Here is a 23040-nt window from a genome sequence, read left to right as displayed (position 1 = left end):
GTTTCAGGAAATGTATCAAGTGGTTTAAAGTGGAAACGTGTGGCACCGTGGCTACTACCGGTATTACATCAGTATATATCACTTAACTTTTAAGCTGACATTTTTCTAATGAAATAAGGTCACATATTGAAAAAAATAGTTAATAAACTTTAACTACCCAAACATATTGAGTTTTTTTTATATACTTTAGGTACTCTGGTAGGTACTTTATTACAGTATGTATTGTCAACTGAAAAACTGTTTGTGTCTATTTTGATTGAAGCATCAATATATTCCATGGAAATAGTTTTCCATGAAATTGTGACCGATTAATAACAAACCGACTATTTATACTAAATCAAGGTCAATTTTTTTACAAATGGTTTGTGGCTTTAAAACTAAAAATACAATTACATTTACTGGCTTGCACTAACATGACAAAAATCATTCAAATATCTAATAATTAGTTTCTGTGTCATGAATATATTTTTGTGATGAATAATTTTGACTTTAAATCTGAGTTTAGCCATGTAACAAAGTTAGTATCTATATATTTTCTGTATGTTCATATTTAAATTAATAACTATACAAAATGTTTTAAACAATATTCTTATATATATATATTATATACAATATATTATATAATATAAAACAGTCGAAGAACAGTAGCTTACATTTTGAGTCATTTAACAATAATAACTTTCATGACTTTTATTGATTTATAATATATTACTATTGTTTAAATGTGGATGTTTGAAACAATACGGTTGTATGTTTTCTTTTAAGTTTATTTTAAATGCAAAAAAAAAACGATAACTTTTAACGATAGAAGAAGCTAGTTTGTCGGAGTACAAGTACCCAATGACATTCGACGTATTACCATTCGAGTGATAAAATGAAAAAATACTTTTTTTTTAAAGTCTTTTCTATTTTACAATTTAAAGTATTGACAAAAATATTAAACTTGAGAAGTATTTTAAAATAATCTTATAAAACGTATACAAACAATTTGTTTTTAACCGTTGTATCCATGATAAAAAATGAAAGAAGGTAGATATTTATTTCATACATATTTGAATAGTAAATTTAAATGTATTTATTTAAAGATATTGGTTTAAGCTTACCTATTAAACCTTGATCGCCTTTCTCTCCAGGTAATCCTGAACTTCCTTGAGATCCTGATGGACCTTCGTTTCCCTGAAATTCCACAATTGACATAATAATATATTTAAAAAAAGAAACTACTTTGCCATAATAAAGTATAATAATTTATAATAAATAATTAATTATTCTTAAGTACCTACAAAAGTTTTTCTGATAAAATTTTCTAAAAACATTAATTATTTAACAAATTTACTAGGTATATTATTTAAATTAACTTCAATAAAACGTAGCTTACAGTTCGTCCAGGAGGGCCCACGATACCTGGATTACCGAGTGGGCCAATTTCACCTGGAGGTCCCGGAGCACCTATTTTTCCATCATCACCGTCTCGACCACTACACAAATAAGTAATTTATACAACACACAATTTTAAATTAGTTAGGATTTCACAGATATTAGTTCTAATATTTTTTTATTACTAAACTCGATTTGTTGAACTCATTTTTGCAAAAAATATTGCATGTAAATGTAAATCCACACTGACGTATGTTGTAAATACGTATAAATAAATCTGTTTTTTTTTTATTAGGCTCACAGAGACAAGGAGTACATATATTTTATTTCTTAATTTAATTTAATTTAATTTTTGGTAAAAAAGTGAAAAAAATTATAATTTTTTATTTTTGAAACAATGGAAGAAATCCAATTTGTTGAGTTTATTTTTTTGAAAATGTTGACTTTTCGACATTTTATTTTTATTAACTTCATGATTTTTTATCCTTTTTTTAGTTTATATCTATAACGACAAAAAACCGGTTTTTGCATAGGCAGCGAGTCCCTCTCTAATGTTAATGGGTATATCCTCACGGGACACCCTGTAAATATAAGTAGATTTTTTTGAAGCTGGCGCTACATAAAAAATTCTCATTTTGAATTTGTGACTTCTTTTTTTGTTAACTGTTATAAATTAATATGTATTCATTTGATTATGATTGTTGATCCTTCTCCTTCCAGTAAACGAACTAAATAAAATTGTATAGTTAAAACTATCCCGAATGTCAAAGATTAAAGTAAATATTCTGCTCCAAAACTTGACGAAAAAAACTAAATTACTATTTAAAAAAAACACATATTATGTAAGAAAGGTAAGATCAGGTAAAAACAAGGTCTATGGTAAATTTTACCCGGAAAAATATCCAAGTAAAAAAGGTACATGTAAATTTCGCCCGAAAAATATACAGGTACAAAAATAGTTCCTTCCGGAAAAATAAATATTTTTAAACTAAGCGTTCCGTGACTGTACGACGCGACCGTACTTTTCGCGACGCGGCGCGTGTTATAACTTATAGTGTTGGGAAGTCACAAAATGTTCGAACACGGAACAATCGTATCTCAAACGATAATCTTCAATCATGTCATATCTTATCAGCTTTGACTGCAATATTGTGGATCTAATAATTATTGGAAATTTCAGATAGAAATATTATAAATTGTGTTCAGTACACGTCCTGCAGTCTTATACGCTTATACCTAGTACCTACGCTATAATGGCTCAATTTATCGAATCAGAACGTGGAAATATACTTTTAGTATGAGACAATTTTAAATTTTCTAAAGTAAATAGACCTTTGGCTTCTGGATTAACAAAATGGCCATGATCAAAACTTGCAAAGCTTTTGTGAAAACCTTTGGTGACACTACGAACATCGCTGAACAAAATGTTAAGTAACAGTAAAACATTTTTTCGGCCGGAATTTACATGTATGTTTCTTTACCTGTATTTTTTTTTTGGCGGAATTTACATGTACCTTATTTTACCTGAAGTTAATTTTGGGCGGAATTTACATGCGCCCGACCAATACATTCCTCACTCAACTCAGAATCTAAAAAGGTAGAATCATTTGCACTAATATAATTAAATATATATATATATATGTACATATTCTTCTCACCTATCACCTTTTGGACCTTGAATACCGGGTTCGCCTTGAGGTCCGGGAAACCCGGGAACACCTGCATTTCCTTTTGGTCCTTCTGGCCCGATGTTACCTGTTTATAATATTAAAATTAAATTAAATCGTTTAAAATGCAGAGCTATACAAAAAAAGTCAACATAGAGGGAATATAAATCGTATTTGAATTTGAATTACATAACAAAAAAAAAAAATAGAAATATAACCTTGCTTATTTCAATCTATTATCAAAAAGTTGACAGAAACAATGTATGATTGGTATTTATAATAGTGAATTAATTATTGAGTAGTTATCGTCAATAAGATATCAGTCAAGTTTAAATAATAGAGTACTTAAGTTCAGTGTAAAAAATCTTTGAAATTTCACAGTAGTTTTAATTTATTAAGTTATATTTATATATATGTAGGTACTGGGTAATATATTAATATTATGTTGTTCATCTGAAATAAAACATCAAGAGTCATTGAAATAGGTAATTAAATCAGTATAAAATACTATTTAGACATAGTAAAGAAGTATCTCTACTTAAATATTTCCAAAATTTTTAACATGAATGTTGTTATTACATATGATCTAAACATCATAATTTGGCGATAAACTAATCTAAATCTTAGATGGTTATATTATACACATTATAAAAGTTCAAAAACACTAGCCTCTTAGTCCTATTGGTCCTTGCAATCCGATTTTTCCGTCGTCTCCTCTTGCGCCCATTGGCCCGCGCTCGCCCTAAGTAATTTCAAATTTATGTTTTATTGTTCAAAATTGTACAATACTATGTGAGTATTTAAAATTAATAAAATTTAAACTAAGCAGACATACGTGTTTGCCATCGAGACCTTGTGGGCCGGGTGGTCCAATTACACCTGGCTCTCCTTTAGAGCCTGTCGGCCCGTCCGCTCCTGGTGGACCTATACACCGACACGACACAGTTCAGTACATTAAATAAATTACTAGAAATGTCGTATAAGAATAATGATAACTGACGGCATTTTTTAATAACAAATTTTTTTTCTCCTTATGATTTAATTCTCTGCAATACCCCACTTCATATATTATATTAGGTAGGTAGGTACTATTAAATATGGTGCAACTGAATCATATTAAAAGGTTCTTAGGAATATATTTTGTAGTTTGAATAGTTTGATAAAATGAAAAATGTTAATAGTTTTAATAATTACCACTTTATTTGTACTCACCATACTGCCCATCAACACCTTTAAATCCTCTGGGGCCAATTTCACCAGGTGCTCCAGGTTGTCCGACGGGACCTATATCAATTGCCTTTGAATTAAAATTAATTAATAAAATTAAAGCTCTTCCGTATATTTACACACGCCGCGCGTAGATCGAACGATATAAATTAAATTCGATTACACTAATTTAGTATGCAATACATATACATTCTAGTAAAGATCAAAGTGATATAATAGAACCTTTTTACAGACTGTCGTCTACAGATAATATGAGGTGACTATTGATTTTGTTTATCATTACTGATTGGTAGTTGGTATTATTGTAGATAATTAAATTCAATTTGCAGCTTACTATACATACTACATAGTGTACGTATCCAATTTATTACCTTTGGCACCAACGTCTCCGGGCTCGCCTTTTGGTCCGATAAGTCCTGGAATACCTTGTGTTCCCGGTGGTCCAGGTGGTCCTAAGTACACAAAAAAAAATATAAACATATATACAGTACAAGTATGGTTGTTTGCAGTGCAGAATTAATTTTTCAAGTTTTCACCTGTAATTCCTATAGACCCTTCTTCTCCTTTAGCTCCTTGTCTCCCTATTTCTCCGATCGGACCTTTTTCTCCTGGCACCTACGGAATAGTTAAATATTGAAAAATAATTATTTTATTTTGAAATCACTATTTATCAATACATACTCCAACTGGTCCTGGTTCTCCTCTTAATCCTGGATTTCCTAATGCTCCGACCGGGCCCTAGATATACACACATTTATACTACATATTTTTGTTAAATGTTCTCTTCTACTGTTAGGTCATGCAAGGAGTCTTGAAAATGTATGATAATTGATACATTTACAGTAGCCATCAACAAACTTTGTCATAAATATTTTGACAAATAATAGAACTAAGCCGTAAAAGTGTGGAAAAATAGTGGGAAAGAAGGCGACGAATAAAGATGATTGTTCAAAGCTAACTTTATTTGGAAAGTCATAAAGATGTAAAATGATAGCTTCCAAGAAACGTTAATTCTAAAATGAAAGAATCTAATAATATTTCAATATTTTTAATTCTTGGTTATTATTGCAATTATCGTAAGTGACATATGTAGGTATAGGATAGATTGTTATGAATTGTCTTAGAAGTGGATTTTGAAAAATGTTCTTTATATATTAGAGTGTCAACAGAATTACGCTGAAAGTTGATCGGACATTTACGATGTATTTACACGTCTTAAATTGTCTAAGCAGAGTTAATTATTTATTAGATGCCAGTGATTACCTTTACTTAAGGTACCTTTACTAAAGAGCGTTGTTGATGATAATTGCTTGAATAAAAATGATAAAAAAATTAAAATAATTTCAAGTATATTAATTTATTATAACACATGCAAATCAGATTGAAATCAATGAAATGCATGAATTTTTTAAATGTTTAAATTAATATTTAGGTTATAGGTTATTCACAATTTATTACAACTATACGCGTTACGTATTTTATGGCTGCACTAATTTTTCGCGATGTGCGTAAATTATATTCCTCAATATTGTGTAATAGGTATCTATATTTATATCAGTATTCCACTTTTTATTTATGCATGGTATTGATTAAATATTGTGCTGAATAATATGTACACATAGTATTTTGTTATACTCCTAACCACTCATGCAAATATTCCGTTTATTTAGTAAGATGGGTCAAAATAATGAATAACAAGTTATTTCATCCACAATTTTAAAATGCACTGTTTACCATTTCTCCCTTTGAACCTTTGAATCCCTTTTCTCCGGGAACGCCGATTTCACCTGTTATGGAATAATTGATGGTCCTGATAACAATTGGCAAAGCTGATAATATTATTAAACGTTAGACCCAATATCACCTTTATCTCCGTCTTCTCCTGGTGGTCCAACGGGCCCTGGTGGTCCTGTAGAAAACAACGAACATGTAATATTACGTAAAACTTTAATCGAAATGAGAAAGGTACTAGTTTCGAGAGTTATTTTTGTTTTTAGTATTTTTTTAGTATAATGTTCAAAAACTTAAAATAATAATAACATCGACAGTCACATGTATGTACATTTTATACTGCATTTATAAAAATACGAGTAAATGTGTGTAACGTTATTTTAAGACAAATCGGTATTATTATTTTTATAATTACAGATATCTAAAAAAGGATTACCTATAATATACGGTCTCAAAAATTGAACGTACTAACCTGGAACGCCTCGTGCTCCTGCTATTCCATCGTTTCCCATTGGACCAGCAAGTCCTATTTCACCCTGAATTTAAACATGTTGAATTAAATACAATTATAAAATATTTTATATTGTAACAATGTTAATTAACCTTTTTGGAATACAATGATACAAAAAAAAGGTGTTCCAAAAGAGTATATTTGAAACAAGTTATAAAAATATAATTTGTCCAGTAACTGGCAGTTTGTTCAAAAACAATACTCAATCTTGTAAAATTAGGATTTATCTTTTGTGGTATAACGAGAAAGATATTAATTCCACCATTAAATTTTTATTTTGCGTTACTCATTTTACAAATTTTAAATATTTTTCAAACTAAATTAGCCATCCTTATACCTGACACATGATTCATGGATATTTCCCCATATACCAATTAAAAAAAAAAAAAAATTAAATAAAACACCATTTTCCAATTTAAAAATATATAAACAGGCAAAAAATCAATTTACACAAGATAAAACTATAGGTCATATGGCGGAACAGAAATAGAAATACCAACATCACTAACGAAAAAAAAATTAAACCTGGTTAGAATTGGGCATAGGTACTAGACTAACAAGTGCATTTGTATGGAAAAAAGCTACCCCCCCTGATTGTAAATTGTGCAGCGCTACTATCAAAATCAAACATAGAATAAACTAATGCAAATATTTGGAAGAACATACAGGGGAATATTAAGCAAGTCATATTATTATTGCTTACAGTCTAGGTTCGGATCCGAATATTTAGAGGAATACCATTCAGTTCTTCAAGCAAATACACAATTTACTGAATACACTATAAATATCAATAAATTACTATTTATCATTATAACTAACATCCTTATTTCATCGCTTTTATTATTATGTCATTTAAAAACTAATTTCATTGTAACTTAACTCTAAATTTATTATACAGTGTAATTATTTCGTATTACTGAATTCTATAGGTCAATATCCTAAAAATATTTAAAAAAATTGATATATTATTATGTCGTGATAATGGCCCAGTCATAATATACACCGAATTTATTCATGATCAATAAAAAAATGTAATATTATTATATTTTATTTTAATTACATTGGTTGAAAGGTATGACAACATTAATATGTCTTATGTCTATATTTGAAGTTGCTTTTGCATCATATCAATTTTAATTTTAATAAGCTATTTTACTAAATTAGTTTAATATTAATTTTTTGTCATTTATTAAATTTACAAGCGAGAGATTGTAAATGTATAATGATAAATGAAATATACATTTTAATTTTTAAAAAGGCCTGTTTTTTAATCGTTTGTTTTGTTTAACAATTAAATCTTTTTTTTGTGTTAAAAATTAAAATATAATATTTCAGATGTTTTAATTCTATGTTTTTGTTAAAACTGTACCTTATCTCCTTTTAGACCCACTGCACCTGGTGTACCTGTAGGTCCTTTGCGACCTTCTGCACCCTAAATAAAATATTAATATATAAATTAAAACAAATCAAGTAAATATTAACTATGACACTGAATTCCTCATGCGACAATTATTTAGGCGGTGATACAATTGTCAACAAATGCATTTAAATTGAATGCGTTTTATTTGGGTTTTTTGATATAAATCAAATTTTAAAATACTTAGAATTTATTTCATTTGTGTAGTGCTTTTAAAACTATAACTATAAGTCATCATTTATCGACAAAACTTAGTCGAGAAAGTTTGCCAAGACTTTTTTGGGTGGGTACTAAATGAAATATTTATTTGGCTTATGTTTTAAGAGTTTAGTTTTAAGGTGGTGCACGTAGTTTTTATAATAACACATACCTACCACATAACATCATTTATACATTTGTCAAAATATATTCGACTTAGACAATACTTAATTTGTTATAAAAAACCAATTTCTTATAATATAAACGTATTATTGGTAAAAAATATGTAACTTGAGAAATTAATTTTAAAATACCACTTGTTTTTACTTTTTCCATCAAAATATATATGTTTTCATGATAAAATGATAAATATTTAAATAATAAAAATCTTCCTTATTGTTTTGTGTAAATAAATTATAACTGTCGTTAACATATTTATATCACAATAATAGAACCTAGGAGCTAAGTTAAAAACTAGAATAAGACTATTGAATAGTGTTTTCCAAAATTTAAAATGTATGTTCTGTTTCAAAAATTATTTTTAAATGTGTTATATTATTAGATATTAATTTTTAATTAAAAAATATTCATTTGATAGATAATCTATATTTTCATCATATCATTGAATATATTATAAATTCTATACTAAGAAATAATAGAATTACAAATGTATAGGTACTAATACAATTTAAATACATTAGAAATCTTGAAGCACATGGAGGACTACTGAAGAACAGCGTATGTAATTTTGTGATTAAAATCAAACTATAGTTTTTTTTTTGAATATTAATTTTAATCCCGTAATTATTTATGTACATTTTAACCAAATACCTACTCAAAACCACAAAACACTGAAACTGAAATGGTTTAAAAGATTCTACAAAGTATTGTTTACAAATCTTACCGTTATTAGGTTTATAATATATTGTGTTCCCAATATATGCATTAAAATTATGTTCGAGCCGTTTAAAATATTATACATTCGAATACTCCAGTGATAATGTTTATGCAATCTTAAATTTTAAAGAAATATTTTTAACCTAATAAATATGGAATTTTTTCTGAAACAACTGAAAAAAAAATACTAATCAAATTAGAATGAATTTATAAAAGTAGAATTCGACAGACGGAGGTTTCTTCCAAAATAAAAACATGCTACCCAGTACTCAGTCTTTGTATAGTCTTTAGTTTGAAATACACGTAAATAGATTTTGTTTTCATTCTTAAATATTTTAAATTATGCATCAGCTTAAATTATTTTATCTTTAAACTGTCCAATACTCCAACATAAGTAGTTCAATATACTTTAAAGCAATATATTTATTTATTTTTAATTAAAGGTATTAATATACTTATATAAATAAAATAAATAGTTTTATATTTCATTGAATCTAGCTTTCAATTTCTGAACAGTTTGGGAAATAATATTTATAAATAAAATATAAAATAATATTTGTTGAAATGAAAGTAAAAATATTTGAAAATAATAAATATTATTTTTCTACTATTGATCTTATTTAATATGTTTACATAACATAAAAATATAAATAAAAATGAGTAAATAAAACTATAAACGATTGAATTTAATAGTCGTTTCAGACATTTAGGTAAAATTGTCGATAAAAAAAAAAAATAAAAACAATAAAGTAATATTTTAACAAGGATTTATGTTTGTATTCGTATGCGTTATGTATTCTCGTCGGCTGTTAATACCTGATGTGGAAATATTTTATCTCAATGTATGAACAAACGAGTGACAAAAAAAAAACAAAACAAATAATGATGTGTAAAATTCAGTAATTGGACCAAAACAGTTATATATGTTAAGTACCTGTGCATTTATTGTACCTACCACAAAATAAAACGTCATATTGATGTATACGCATTACATTAGTGTTTCAGATAAATAGAAATCTATTTTAATTTATTATTCAATAGAATAATATTTCTTAAATCAGAAAAGTTCGAGTAAGGTTTTAAAAGAAAAATTCGAGAGAGGCATTTTAAGTGTGCACGTCTCTACTTTAATATTACGAGGTACGCTAAATAAGTGCATTTGAATTCTATTTACATTTTCGAAACAAACTAGGTAATAAAATGTATTTTATCATTTTGTTAAAACTATTTTAAAACATTTCTTCTAAATTGCTTTTAAAAATATTTGACTGAAATTGATTAATAAAGTTTTTTTATTTGTTTGATAGGTATTCATATCAAAAAAATATACAAAAATACAACAGTTTTTTTTCTGAAAAAGTATCATAACTATATTTTTAAATCTAAATAACATTGTAAGCTTGTAAAAATTTACCTGTGGTCCTTCTTTGCCAGATTCTCCTTGTTGTCCTTTATCTCCAGTTGATCCAAGAGGACCTGGAGGTCCCGTGTCACCTTAAAAATCATGTTTCTAATAGTAAAACCAATGTGAAACAATAAAGAAACATAACTATTCTTTCAGTGAAGAATATTACTTACAAAATCAAAAGCTCATGTAAAAAATATTTTAAAAAACGTCTCATCTGGTCTAGGATTAATGATATTATAAATTTAAAACCTACATTAGTTTTTTAGCATTGCGTGCGAGCCCGAAGCGACGTCTACACGTTGACGTTGATACAGAGCAACGCGATTCAAATACTATGAAGCACTCAACGTTTTAATGGATCAATTTTGTATAATTATTTTAAATTGCTATAATAAAAACGTATGAAGATCTTTGTATTATATCTTAAGCTTTTTGACCAAACAATAAATCCATATTTAAAGAAAATAAAACTAAAAAGACAACGATCAGAAAGTCTGAAACTATAGGTCTCTTGAAGATCGTTATAAGCAGAGTCTACTGTGTAACTATTTGGTGAAAACTTCAAGGATCTGCGTTATTATTTTTTGAGTAACCAACAAAATCAATTTCGTAAGAAACGAAAATTTTGCTACAGAATTCATGTTTTTTTCTGATTATTTTGGCAAATACTTTGAATATTAAATTTTTACCTCTTAAAAGATCAAATTTTTATAAGAAACCTTCCTAATCGTTGAAAATCAAAGGATTATTTCAACTACTTATCATGTAAACAGATACAAAAAATAATACAACGCACATTATTGTAAAATAATTAAATTTGTTACTCCACTAAGAACATACATAACAATTGAATGTCTGGAAAAAATAAAAACGAAATTAAGAAAAAAATTGAAATTTTTACTCATAACCAGTATTAAAGAAAATTGATTTTGTTTTTTTTTTATTGGTATAACAATGATGATCCAGTCGCAATGTTTTTGGCAAAATTTAATTCAATCTCTACCGTATTACAAACAGTAAAATAGTATATGCTGGTGACCGTTATTTCTGAGAATTTTCAACTTTCGTATGCAATGATTTACCTACTATTGAATTCAAATTTTACACACGCATTACAGTGACCTATTCAATTTTTTCTTGCTGTTCATGTGATTGAAATATGAGATGTATTTGTCGATAATCAACTATTATAATTATTTATTTCTCAATAACGTAAATTAAAAAAAATTAAACTTATTTTGTTGTTCTATAAGTTAAATTACAATTCAGTATTGTAATTGGTTCTAGCGTAGAATCATATTGGATACAATAAAAATAAAACCAAACAACACCCAAATATTTTTGAAAACAATACTATGTTGATTCAACGGCATTATTATCTTTGATAGTCATAAGTTAAGGTGGCAAGTTTTAAAATACTAAAATACGGGATTAATTTTTTTATACTTACTAAAATAAAACGTTTATTTTTAATAAAATGGCAGATTGTCCTGTATTGGATTAAACAATTCTTTAAATAATATAAGTAAGGGCTTAAAATAAAAATAAAATCTTGTTTAGATCTTTTTAGTATTTACACAATGATATTAATATAATATGCTTAACCACTAGTAGAAGTTGTTAATGCATCTTGGTGTCTATTATTGAGGTTGTAATTGTTTTAATATTTTTTATAAGTATGAAAATGCACATATTTAAAAACTCGGACAGTTAAGCGTTCAGAAAGCTTTTGTCGGGGCACCCGGGATAGACTATGAAAAAACGGAACTTTCCCGTATATAAAACGGTGTCTGGCCACCCTACGTAAGTTGATTATACTGTTGAACACAATATTTTTATTTTGACTGATTACAAAATTAAGTTTTACAATACAAACCTTTTAGTCCAGCTGCTCCTGGTACTCCCGGAAATCCTGTAAACAGTTCGTTGATTTGGTTTTTTAAATTCAAATATGACAAAAATTATAATTCATGTTGATTTACCTCTATCACCTGGGAACCCTTGTAATCCAGGGGAACCAGGTTCGCCCGATTTTCCCGGCAGACCAACTGGGCCTGGAAGTCCTTCTTTTCCTATAAAATCAAATATAATATAAAAGTGTATTAATATCATAATAATATTATGTTGGCCCATTTATGGAAAAAAAGTTATAATTTCTTGTTTCGAAGTATATTGTTTTTATTTTACAAAATATGTTCATAACACGATAATAAATTAAGTAGATCTAAAAGATAATGTATAGAATTTATAAAAGTAAATACTGTAGTAAGTTCATTTAAAAAAAATAATTACAATTTTTCTTTTCATTATTTTTACCTGCATCACCCGGTCTTCCTGCTTCTCCTGGTAATCCAGGTTGACCCGATGGACCTGGTTCTCCAATAGAACCTATCTATTACGAAAAAGTTCAAATTACGTTTTAAAAATACGATTATTTGAATGTTACTCGTATATACTAACTTCTCCCGATTGACCTGGTGGCCCAACGACTCCAGGGATTCCAGTAACACCTATTGGTCCCGTGTCACCCTTAAATATAAATATTTTACAAATTAAACTTTATATTTTATTACTCAACTACCTATTATGTACTTAAATATATCTTTATTTGTGTTATATGGTTTTAGTTTATGAAAATTTAATTTGTTTAATATCTAAGATAATTTATAAGATACTAACTGGAGGACCTCGTTCTCCTGGAAAGCCAGGTAAACCATCTTTTCCACTAATTCCGGGTGCACCCGGAGGACCGACAAATCCTCTTAATCCATCAGCACCTGTCCTATGCAAATTAGATTATTAATACTTTGTAACATATTAAATGTAACATAATTAACTTTAATTTGTCAAAAAAAAAAATATATTTCTCGACCAATGCAATTGCACCATTTAAATAGTTTGAACCACCATTACGGTGTTTATATTTTATTATACTTTTAATATGTATAAATCAACATGGGAAGATGTATGTGTCCTATATTTGTTCTGTACGTAACGGAGCACCCATTATCACATAAAACGGTCCTTTTGAGGATCACCAATCACAGCACGGTATATGTACAAAAGGACACCATCGTAGAGATTAAGTGGAGAATTTGAAACTTTTTTAGTCACCGTACATCCCCAACAAGTACAGCTATGGATAGAGGAGACAATGACGAAGTCAACAATACCGTTCCTATAACCATAACTCCAAAGCTGTGCAATAATAGCTAGGTAAACCGTACCGACGATAAGCACAAATACGCACACTGGCACACTTGTGGCTTATGAGTCGGTACGGGACACCGTATAAAACCGGTCCCATTTACGGAGTAACATCAGTCTTTCTTCATTCTCCAATATACAATATAACACATAACTACAACGAACATCTGAAAATCGAAGACCAGATGACCACCAAAATCAGCAAGCGACATAACCCAGCAGAGTTAAACAGCAGAACCGATCACAGAAGAGATCGAACGCCGTGGCATAAACAACAACCACACCAGTGACGATCCCGAAACCATCCAGACCAGCGAGGCTTACGATTCCAGCCGACGACAGACGGAACTCCGGTCAAACGACGAGAAGCATCTAAGTTGAGGAGCACGTGTACCAGTGACCAGACGACACACACGCCCACCCGAGTCACTTTCATAGTCGACACACAGCTCCCCGGGCGGGTACGAGTCCAACCGCTTCATCGACAGCAGCATCACCGCACTATCTCCCACAATCCCCTCCCCCCTCGGGGCCACTTGTGTAAGTACCGCCGTTCCGATTAAATTTCACCGGGCGGTAGCCACTTAAATAGTGGTTGACTCCATTCCAAGTCTCTGTATTTGCCCGGACAAATCGTTATTCCTGTACCTTAAATTAGGATCGTACGATTGTGTCGGTCGCGCACGGTGCTGCCTTGGCTCGCTTATTAAAGCCCGGCCGACGCACCAACGATGTTTGCTGGCCCAACATGTTATGTAAATATATGATTATTAAGTATAGGTACAATATAGAAAAGACGAGATACCACAACACTAAGTGTTGTTTATTCGCAAAATAGACAGTTAGCTAAAAACTGCACTGTTTCATGTCATATCACTGAGTGTTACCACATATACAACTATTTTTGATCGCTTTCAAAATGCATAGTATTAGTCCTTCAGCATGTTACTAACACAAGTGTATCGAAGTAGCAGGGGAGGATCCAGAAATGTATCAAGGGGGGGGGGGAGTAATTAAAATGTGTCCAACATAATATGCTATAGTATCTTTTGGTAGCGGGTACGTTATTATCGAAATGACGATACGTAAAGCTAAATATAACTAGTATTTCTCACAAGTCACAATGTAATAAATTTGAATATAATATGTTCAAGGGGGGAGGGNCCCCCCCCCCCCGCTCCACCATTGGATCCACCACTGTCAAGTAGTCTCGTTTCATAGCAAAATCGAAGTATGTCTATCTTCATAAGTAAGTGCCTCGTCAAACTTAACGTTAAAATCATCTCTAACACATCTTATCAGAGATAGACAATGGTTTATAATTACTACGGTATTATCGTTCACCACAGTAAAATTCTATTAATATACTCATATGATAATAAAATAATATATTGAAATATTATTATTATTGAGGATTAAAAAAATTTAATTGATATTCTGTTGTAATAATTGTCAAATGTATATAAATTTAATTAAATAAACCATTGTTAAAAATAGAATATGGTACCATATTCATAAATACAACGAATAAATTATTACAAACCCGGTATTCCACGTTCTCCCGAAGCACCAGTAGGCCCAGGCTGTCCAGTATCACCCTGTAATTAATTAGGAAATAATAAAAATATATAATTTCGTCTTAAGTTCATCTGTATTGATAATTGATATAAGTTACAATATACCTGTAAAGGTATAAGCTATTAATCTACTTTATATATATTTTTTTTTTTGGACTAGACTTTTGTACGCTTATCGAAATTAACACCAATATTGAATATAATTTTAAAACACTTATAGTTTAAAGTGTATGGACTCTCGGATTTTAATAAAAAAATATTGGGTTATTTTAAGTCGTATTAAACTTTAAATTGTATTTGCTAATAATAATACTAATAAGTAAGAAATTTACTCTTAGTTATAATTTTCTTCATAAATATTGTGTTGCCAAATATGTTTGAACTTAATTTATCATTATTGTTCAAGTTAAAAAAAGACTGGTGTATTAAACATAATATATAATCTACAATTTGATTCACGTAATTAGATGTCTTTATTGCATACCTTTGGTCCGGGGATTCCTTCAGATCCTTCACGTCCTCTAGCGCCTCTGAACCCCTACAAATGTATTTAAAAATAAATTAAATTTTGTATCTACATTATAATAAATGTTTGAAAGCATTTAACTAGGAAATTGGCTTTTACTTATGATTATAAAATTAGTTTTTAAAATGTTGTATTATTTTTTCATCATAAATAATACTAAACTATTTCTTGTGTGACCTAAACTAATTTATTTAGTTTACTTTGATACAGTTATTAAAACTTTTATGTAAATATTGATTAAAAAAATAATGTATAAATTAAATACATCAATTATAATCATTTATATAAAATCAGGATTTAAACATTTAGTTTATATTTTAATAATATAGAAATTAATTAAAAAGACTTATTTTGAAAAATGAAAATTCAACTTAATTCTGAAATACCATTTTTTGTAAATGAACTTCAATTGTTTAAAAATAATTCATGGGTATTCAATTAAGAAAAACTCTATTTTAAATGTAATATTTACTCTAGGTCCAGTTTCTCCTCTTTCTCCTGGTAATCCGGTATTTCCCTGAAATACAATAAATATATACTTGTAGTGTTTGAAGTTTAAAATATTTCATGTGAATCATTTAATTATACTGATGATAAGCGAAGTATTTCGTGATTTTAATATTTTATTAATAATAAATTAATAATATAATTATAAGTTGATATCTATATATTCATATCGATGATAATATATTGATATATTATGTTATACAATGATGTGTAATTATTTTTCAATATATTTTATACAAAAATGTTAACAACACATAATTATTAAGGTACATGAAATCATTACATGCACGCCAAAAGGGTTTTTTTTAATTAAAATGTTTCAAAACGTTACATTTTTTTTTTAAATTTTAAAACATCACAATATTATAATAATAATTGACATATTTAGTCTACTCTCCTATCTGAATATTCCTGCATTGCCCATGCGGAGTTTTTTTTAGTGACAAATCCTTTATGATTTATACGCTATATTATATGTGTACCTCGGTTAGAGTGTACCTCAGTTCGCGGACAAATCGGCTTCTGCATACCTAGCTTTGTGAAATTATTTGACCTAGATGCGCAAACACAAGTCTCGGATTGGATTTAGCACTTGGTATATTTTTTAACGTGACCTAAACTACTTACTAAACTTTTATGATATCTCTAAAAACAATCTCTGAGGTCTGAGATTTTCGTCAAATTCAATTGAGTAGTTTTTGAGTATATAAGCTACCCACATAAATTTGGTTTTAAGATATAGTTTCTTTATTCGAGGCCATAATCTTGACAGTTTGATGCATACTTGTACCTGATCTGCCAGAGTAACCAATGGCAACCACTTAAGTACTTATAAAAAAAAATAATTTATACCAATACCAATATAATCTACAACCAATTTCAACTATTTATAAACAAGAAAAAAGTTTCAGTTTTCACAGTGAATCACAAGACAACTGTTTGACCATCCCTTAAAAATGTGAATATCGGAAAATCTTTTTTTATTACACATCTAGATCATTAGAAATTAGAGGAACCACATTCCAAATTTTGAATCAGTACGTTTTGTAGTTTTTGAGATGTATAGCGACGAATGATTGAGTGTTTGGTATTTGACTTATATATATATATTATATAGGTATAGATTATTCTTCATCATCTAGTTTTTATCATAATTAATAACTGTAATCCGATAATTACCTACATTTAATATTATAATTTTTAACGGTTAGAGTAATTTTATTGTAAGATATCAATACAAATGTTTATGTAAATCCCTTTTTATTGATGTATTTGTTCTATTTTATTATATTATTTATTGTGCAATGATTAATTAAACATTGTAATTTTTATAACAACAATGCAAATTACACAAAAGTATAAAGTGTAAATCTTAAAAATGCGTTAATCTATGATCCTGATTGATACAATAAAATGTATTTTTAATTAATATCATATTTTTAATTTATATAAAAACTTTTTAAAAGTCACCCTACGTATACGTTTTTAAAGTAAGTTATCTTATGATCTTTTGTCAAACCTTGCCAATAATTTTGTTTCCTGATATAACTTCACTTTAGTATATTTTCAAATACTTCAAGTATAAAAATAGAAAAAAAAAAATGCTTACTCGTTCTCCTTTTTCACCAGAGATGCCATCTTTACCATATGCTCCTTTATCACCTTTTTCACCCGGAGCACCGGGATATCCTGGCAGCCCAGCGGGTCCTGGTTTTCCTTTCTCGCCTATTCAGAATATTATTGCGACATTTGAATTTAATTTACATATAAAATAAAATATTTTACCTGGTAATCCAATTGCACCACTTTCTCCGTGAGGTCCTTCAGATCCCTAAAATAATTAACAATAAGTTTCATTTTTTATAAGAAATTTAATTTTTCGAAAAATTTTTAGTGGCTAGTAGATAAAATATAATTTTACTTCTACTCAAATAGGGCTTATTGTTATCATTAAATATAGTTTTCTATGTGTTTTTGAAATAAAAATTGTCATGGATATTTACTTTTGGTCCTTCTGGACCTTCAATACCAACTAAACCTGGTGGTCCAGCCAATCCTGGCTCTCCTGTAATAATAAGTAAACATCTTATTTATTTATGAATCAGAAACTCATTAATTGAAGAAAAATCTGAAAATAATAATGTCGGGAGAATAGTTTTTTTTATACTACTACGCCAACGAAAAAAAATCATTGTAAACTTAGTTATTTATATTTACCAAGTGAAGTTTATTAAATTATGAATTATTCTCATGTGACCGTTGAGTGTTTGTAAAAAATATTTTGTTGTTCTTACAGAATATATGATTATTAGTTTTTACTTAATTCAACATCATACATGAAAATAAATAAATATATAAACATAATAACATAAGTAGGAAGTACATTGTAAAACTAAATAGATGGCAGTAAATTTCTTAATTTAATTTATAAAAATTCAATTTCTGGTGAAATCTAGTTGTCGGGTTAGTCAGTTTATAAAAAAAGTACAAAATCAAACATTTTATAAATTGAATGGCATTATTAGTATATGATATAAATTAGTTTAGTTGTAACATTTATTTTATATTTACATAGTTCATAGACCATAATTTTCTATGAATTTTTTTGTATTGGTTGAGTCAATGATATAAAGATACTTAATGTTTAAAATGAATAATTTCACTTAAATCAGAGACATACAATTATATGAACGCATTTACCTTTGAGTCCTTGATCTCCTTTTTCTCCATCGGATCCTCTGTCTCCTTTATCTCCTACTCAAAAAAATATGATATAATTGAATTATATTAATCTCAATAATATTGTGTATTAAGATTCAAGATAGCATTTTACCTTTATCTCCTATTGGACCTCGAACACCTATGTCACCTTTCACACCACGTGTTCCAGAAAAACCTATGGGACCTGGTAATCCAATTGGTCCAGTATCTCCTTTGGCTCCAACAGCACCTATTTATTTTATGTATTTTATGTATTTTATTTTATATTCTGAGCTGAGCGATGAATATAATAATTTTACAATATAATGTGTTCCTTTTTCTGTATCTATTTTTTCTAGTAAAAAGCCAAAAGTAAAAAAATATTGCAAAGTTTAAAATAATCAGAAAAACAAAAACATTGAGGAAAAACTAGAATCTTTTTTTACGATACTTAAAATTAAAAAATTTCGATTTTTTCACTGTGCCAAGATGCTTGAAAATGTAATACTAGATTATTAAAAGGTTGTTATAGCCGTTTAAAAATATCGTAGATACATTGGCACGATTTTTTTTAAGCTTTTGAAGTTCGAACTCTCACATTCGCACTTATTATCAAAAATTAATGAATAGCTTATAAATCAAAAAAATAGGCGTACGAACAAAACATTTTTTATAGCTATTTTAAGTTTAAGTTTGTATAAAAAAAGATAATTAAAAAAAATGTTTTTGTTAATACTTGACATTTTAACTTATTATTATATTTTATAATATACACAATACTATTTTCAATTTTAATATGTTCGAAAAAGAAAGTTCAACCTACTATATTAATAAAGTAAAATAAATTACTTTAATAGCGATGTGAAGTATAGATCATAAAATATGCCTTGAGTTTATGTAAAATTTTGGTCTTTTACTCTTATGAAATAAGTCATAGTATAGTTGGTTGTGGTAAATTTTCTTCGCTAGACGTGAATACTGGTTCAACAATTCCATATAAGTACAGAGGGGTAGTAATCATTATTATATGTTATTATGTTTGTACCTATTTAAACATTTAATGGCAACTTAGAACAACAACTGTTGTGTTGGATTTTGAAATTGGTGAAATGAAAGCTTTCAAAAAAGAATTTTATCAACATCAAAATTCGTGGTTGTCATTTTCATTTTACGGAATCTGTCTGGAGGCACATTCAAGATGTGGTCTATCGAAACAATAGATATAAATAAGAGTAGAAACTTCTTGAAAACGTAAAAAATTTGATGAGACCGCTGAGAGAATAAACAAAGTGTGCAAATCATTTAGTAGTAGAACATTTGATGAATAGTTCATAACTTATAATACATTTTAATAAATAGGAATTATTTTTTAGTTAATATTAATTTATAAGAAAAGTGAGGACGAGTTATTTTTTAAAAATAATATTCACATTATTGTACTCATTATTTATATTAATTTGCAATATTACCTATAATAAACTATGAACATTTTGAAAACGATCAATTTTACCACTGCCAATTGACTTTGTACTCCTGCTTTATAATTAAATATTCTGAGTGTCTGACAACCTGTCTTTGCTCTTAATTGTTTTCCGTATTCAATGATTATTCATTGAATTCAAATTTAACACATATAATATTACAGTTGCTTACTCGATGACGAGGTACACACGATACCTACTGTACAGCAGAGCGGTCGTACTTTTCCCCTGTTTTATGTTAGAAATTAGATTTATGAAATTACCTGTATTTCCAGGGTGTCCGGGTAATCCATCAGCTCCTGGTAATCCTGGCAGTCTAGATTATTACAAAAATCATTTAGTTATACAATTAATACAGGAACTATGAAAGGATCTTTATATTTTTTTAGACGAAGTTGGTTGTACGTATAGATTTGATTGTAGTGTAAATACGTATATGCATTTAATGATTTTATTGTTTTCATTTAAATTTGATCAATGTTTATATTTTATTCTGAATAACATGTAAGTAAATTGAGTATATGAAAATTAAAAAAAAGAAGAAATTAGACTTATGTTTATTCGTGTTAATTTCTTATGTTTGTATTAAAATATATTTTTAATTAGTCCAAGTAATTAAAAACATAATATTATTATACTTTGAACTGTAAAGTATCATTTGGTATAATACAACATTTTTTAGTTGGCATTATTTTATATAACTAACCCTGGTTTTCCCGGAGGTCCTAAAACAAAATAAAATTGTAAAAGTTATAATCATCACATTTTTTCTAAAAATCATTCTATTGTATTTTATGATAATATACCTTGATCTCCTGGAGGACCTAAAGCGCCCGGAGCTCCAGTAGAACCAACGGGACCAGCAGTACCAACTTGACCAGGTGGTCCAGGGATTCCTAGAAATTAAGATTTTTGATTTATTTTTATTTTAGTCTATAAATTATGTTACGTAAAGGGAAAAAATAGCTTTTTAATGTAAAACATTTAAAGAATGTATTATCCACCGTAGCCAAATAGATACACAAAAAAAATTTAATTTATTTTAAAGAACCAATTCAGATGTATCTGATGTGTTGCCATAAGTAATTAAACAATTTTGAATTTTAATAATTGATATTGGAGACTTCATTAATTGATGACAGTGTATAACACAAAATAATGTGTTTTACATTAAAATTATGTTATTATTAGTTATGCTATTTTCTTCATACGTACCAGTGTTTCCAGTGTTACCCTTAGAACCTGTAACAATGTTAAAAACATTTAAGTACAAGTACAATTATCGAATACTTTACTAAATTGTTAATGAATTATTTTGTTATTATTGATGTCATACTTTATTATTTAGAAATCGATGAACGTATAATATACAATCATATAATAAATGAAATATTATATGTATTAAACATTTTGGATACAAATAAATCCAATATTTTAGGTTATTGTGTTTCAAATATAAAAATGTGTGCATAGTATAAAGGTTCGTAAAAAAAATATGTATTTCATCACTATATTATTCTGACGAAAGCATCAAAATATTTTTAGATTATCCAACTTATACCTATTTAAACAGTTAGCTTACAACGTGTTATATTGGTTTTTTTAATTTTATAAAATGTAATATTTACAAATATGTATAATATTGTATATATATATATACCTGCGATCTGTATTATATGGATTTAGAAATATTATTAGTAATAATAGTTATTGCCGTATAATGATATTATGAAAATACAGGCTTTTAATTTATTTAAGGTTGAAGAGATGTGCTCTTTTTTAGCTTTTCAACTGCACCAGATATATGCCCATCTTATTTTTTAAGGATTTTCAAGATCATTATAATTTTAAATTAAGACAATAGATACATTTAATCCTCAAAATAAAAAACAATAATTACTTTTTAAAAGAGATTTCTAAATAATAATAAAATGATTCTACCTGTAGGTCCTTCTGATCCTGGAATTCCTGGAGGACCAGGGGAACCAGGAAATCCGCGTAGACCAGCAAAGCCTCTGGGTCCCTAAAATCATAATTAGATACGTGTATATTTTTAATTTAGTAATGGATAGAATATTTATATTACGACAACAGATACAGAATCTAAAGTTGTAGAATTTGAATTAATTTTTTTAATATTTATTAATTTATTTAAAATAAAATTACGAATTCGTTTCTAATTATCATTCATATAAACAAATTTCACGAGTAGTATTACACATTAATAACGCTTATTTTTAATTTTGAAATATTTTTATATAAATATATGATATACAAATTTTACTGAGAAAAAGTTGAGTTGTTTTTGTATGTATAGTTAAACTCTCATTACGTCGAAACTCAATGAGAACAGATAAAATTCGAGTTATCAAAAAATTTAAGATATCGAGTTTTATTGTAATGGTAATTATTTCATATGGGTTCCAATCGAGTTTGAGATGACGAAAAATTCAAGATATCTGCTTTTTTTATAATAACAATCGACTGTATTTATATCATATTTGGTGATATAAAATGCCAATCAATTAGTTTTTCCAACTAATAATTAATTAATTATTACAATATTCCATATTTTATTTTAGCCATTTTTATTGTTTAATATGCTTTTT

General features: G+C 28.0%; 1 protein-coding gene across 2 annotated transcripts in view; it reads right to left on the bottom strand.

Moving 5' to 3' along the window:
• The window catches only part of LOC111038820 (collagen alpha-1(I) chain-like), a 67638-nt gene that overhangs the window by 8755 nt on the left and 35843 nt on the right, over nucleotides 1-23040 (bottom strand). The window contains exons 15-46 of one of the 2 annotated variants that reach the window (XM_022322060.1): nucleotides 22373-22454; nucleotides 21647-21673; nucleotides 21238-21327; nucleotides 21138-21156; nucleotides 20695-20747; nucleotides 19084-19200; nucleotides 18951-19004; nucleotides 18254-18315; nucleotides 18036-18081; nucleotides 17860-17975; nucleotides 16216-16260; nucleotides 15702-15755; nucleotides 15184-15238; nucleotides 13113-13210; nucleotides 12894-12962; nucleotides 12750-12825; nucleotides 12416-12505; nucleotides 12310-12345; nucleotides 10440-10519; nucleotides 7883-7945; nucleotides 6475-6538; nucleotides 6136-6180; nucleotides 6006-6058; nucleotides 4953-5009; nucleotides 4808-4886; nucleotides 4643-4723; nucleotides 4257-4328; nucleotides 3880-3968; nucleotides 3714-3786; nucleotides 3036-3132; nucleotides 1379-1478; nucleotides 1104-1176 (exon numbers count right to left, since the gene is read on the bottom strand). In XM_022322060.1, coding sequence (XP_022177752.1) covers nucleotides 1104-1176; nucleotides 1379-1478; nucleotides 3036-3132; nucleotides 3714-3786; nucleotides 3880-3968; nucleotides 4257-4328; nucleotides 4643-4723; nucleotides 4808-4886; nucleotides 4953-5009; nucleotides 6006-6058; nucleotides 6136-6180; nucleotides 6475-6538; nucleotides 7883-7945; nucleotides 10440-10519; nucleotides 12310-12345; nucleotides 12416-12505; nucleotides 12750-12825; nucleotides 12894-12962; nucleotides 13113-13210; nucleotides 15184-15238; nucleotides 15702-15755; nucleotides 16216-16260; nucleotides 17860-17975; nucleotides 18036-18081; nucleotides 18254-18315; nucleotides 18951-19004; nucleotides 19084-19200; nucleotides 20695-20747; nucleotides 21138-21156; nucleotides 21238-21327; nucleotides 21647-21673; nucleotides 22373-22454 — 2215 coding nt within the window. The remainder of the gene's footprint in view (nucleotides 1-1103; nucleotides 1177-1378; nucleotides 1479-3035; nucleotides 3133-3713; nucleotides 3787-3879; nucleotides 3969-4256; nucleotides 4329-4642; nucleotides 4724-4807; nucleotides 4887-4952; nucleotides 5010-6005; nucleotides 6059-6135; nucleotides 6181-6474; nucleotides 6539-7882; nucleotides 7946-10439; nucleotides 10520-12309; nucleotides 12346-12415; nucleotides 12506-12749; nucleotides 12826-12893; nucleotides 12963-13112; nucleotides 13211-15183; nucleotides 15239-15701; nucleotides 15756-16215; nucleotides 16261-17859; nucleotides 17976-18035; nucleotides 18082-18253; nucleotides 18316-18950; nucleotides 19005-19083; nucleotides 19201-20694; nucleotides 20748-21137; nucleotides 21157-21237; nucleotides 21328-21646; nucleotides 21674-22372; nucleotides 22455-23040) is intronic. The other variant, XM_022322061.1, reaches the window with a different exon arrangement.

The sequence above is a fragment of the Myzus persicae genome, unplaced genomic scaffold, assembly GCF_001856785.1.
Source record: "Myzus persicae strain clone G006 unplaced genomic scaffold, MPER_G0061.0, whole genome shotgun sequence".
Classification (NCBI taxonomy): Eukaryota; Metazoa; Arthropoda; class Insecta; order Hemiptera; family Aphididae; genus Myzus; species Myzus persicae.
This window is presented reverse-complemented; position numbering and strand designations above follow the sequence as displayed.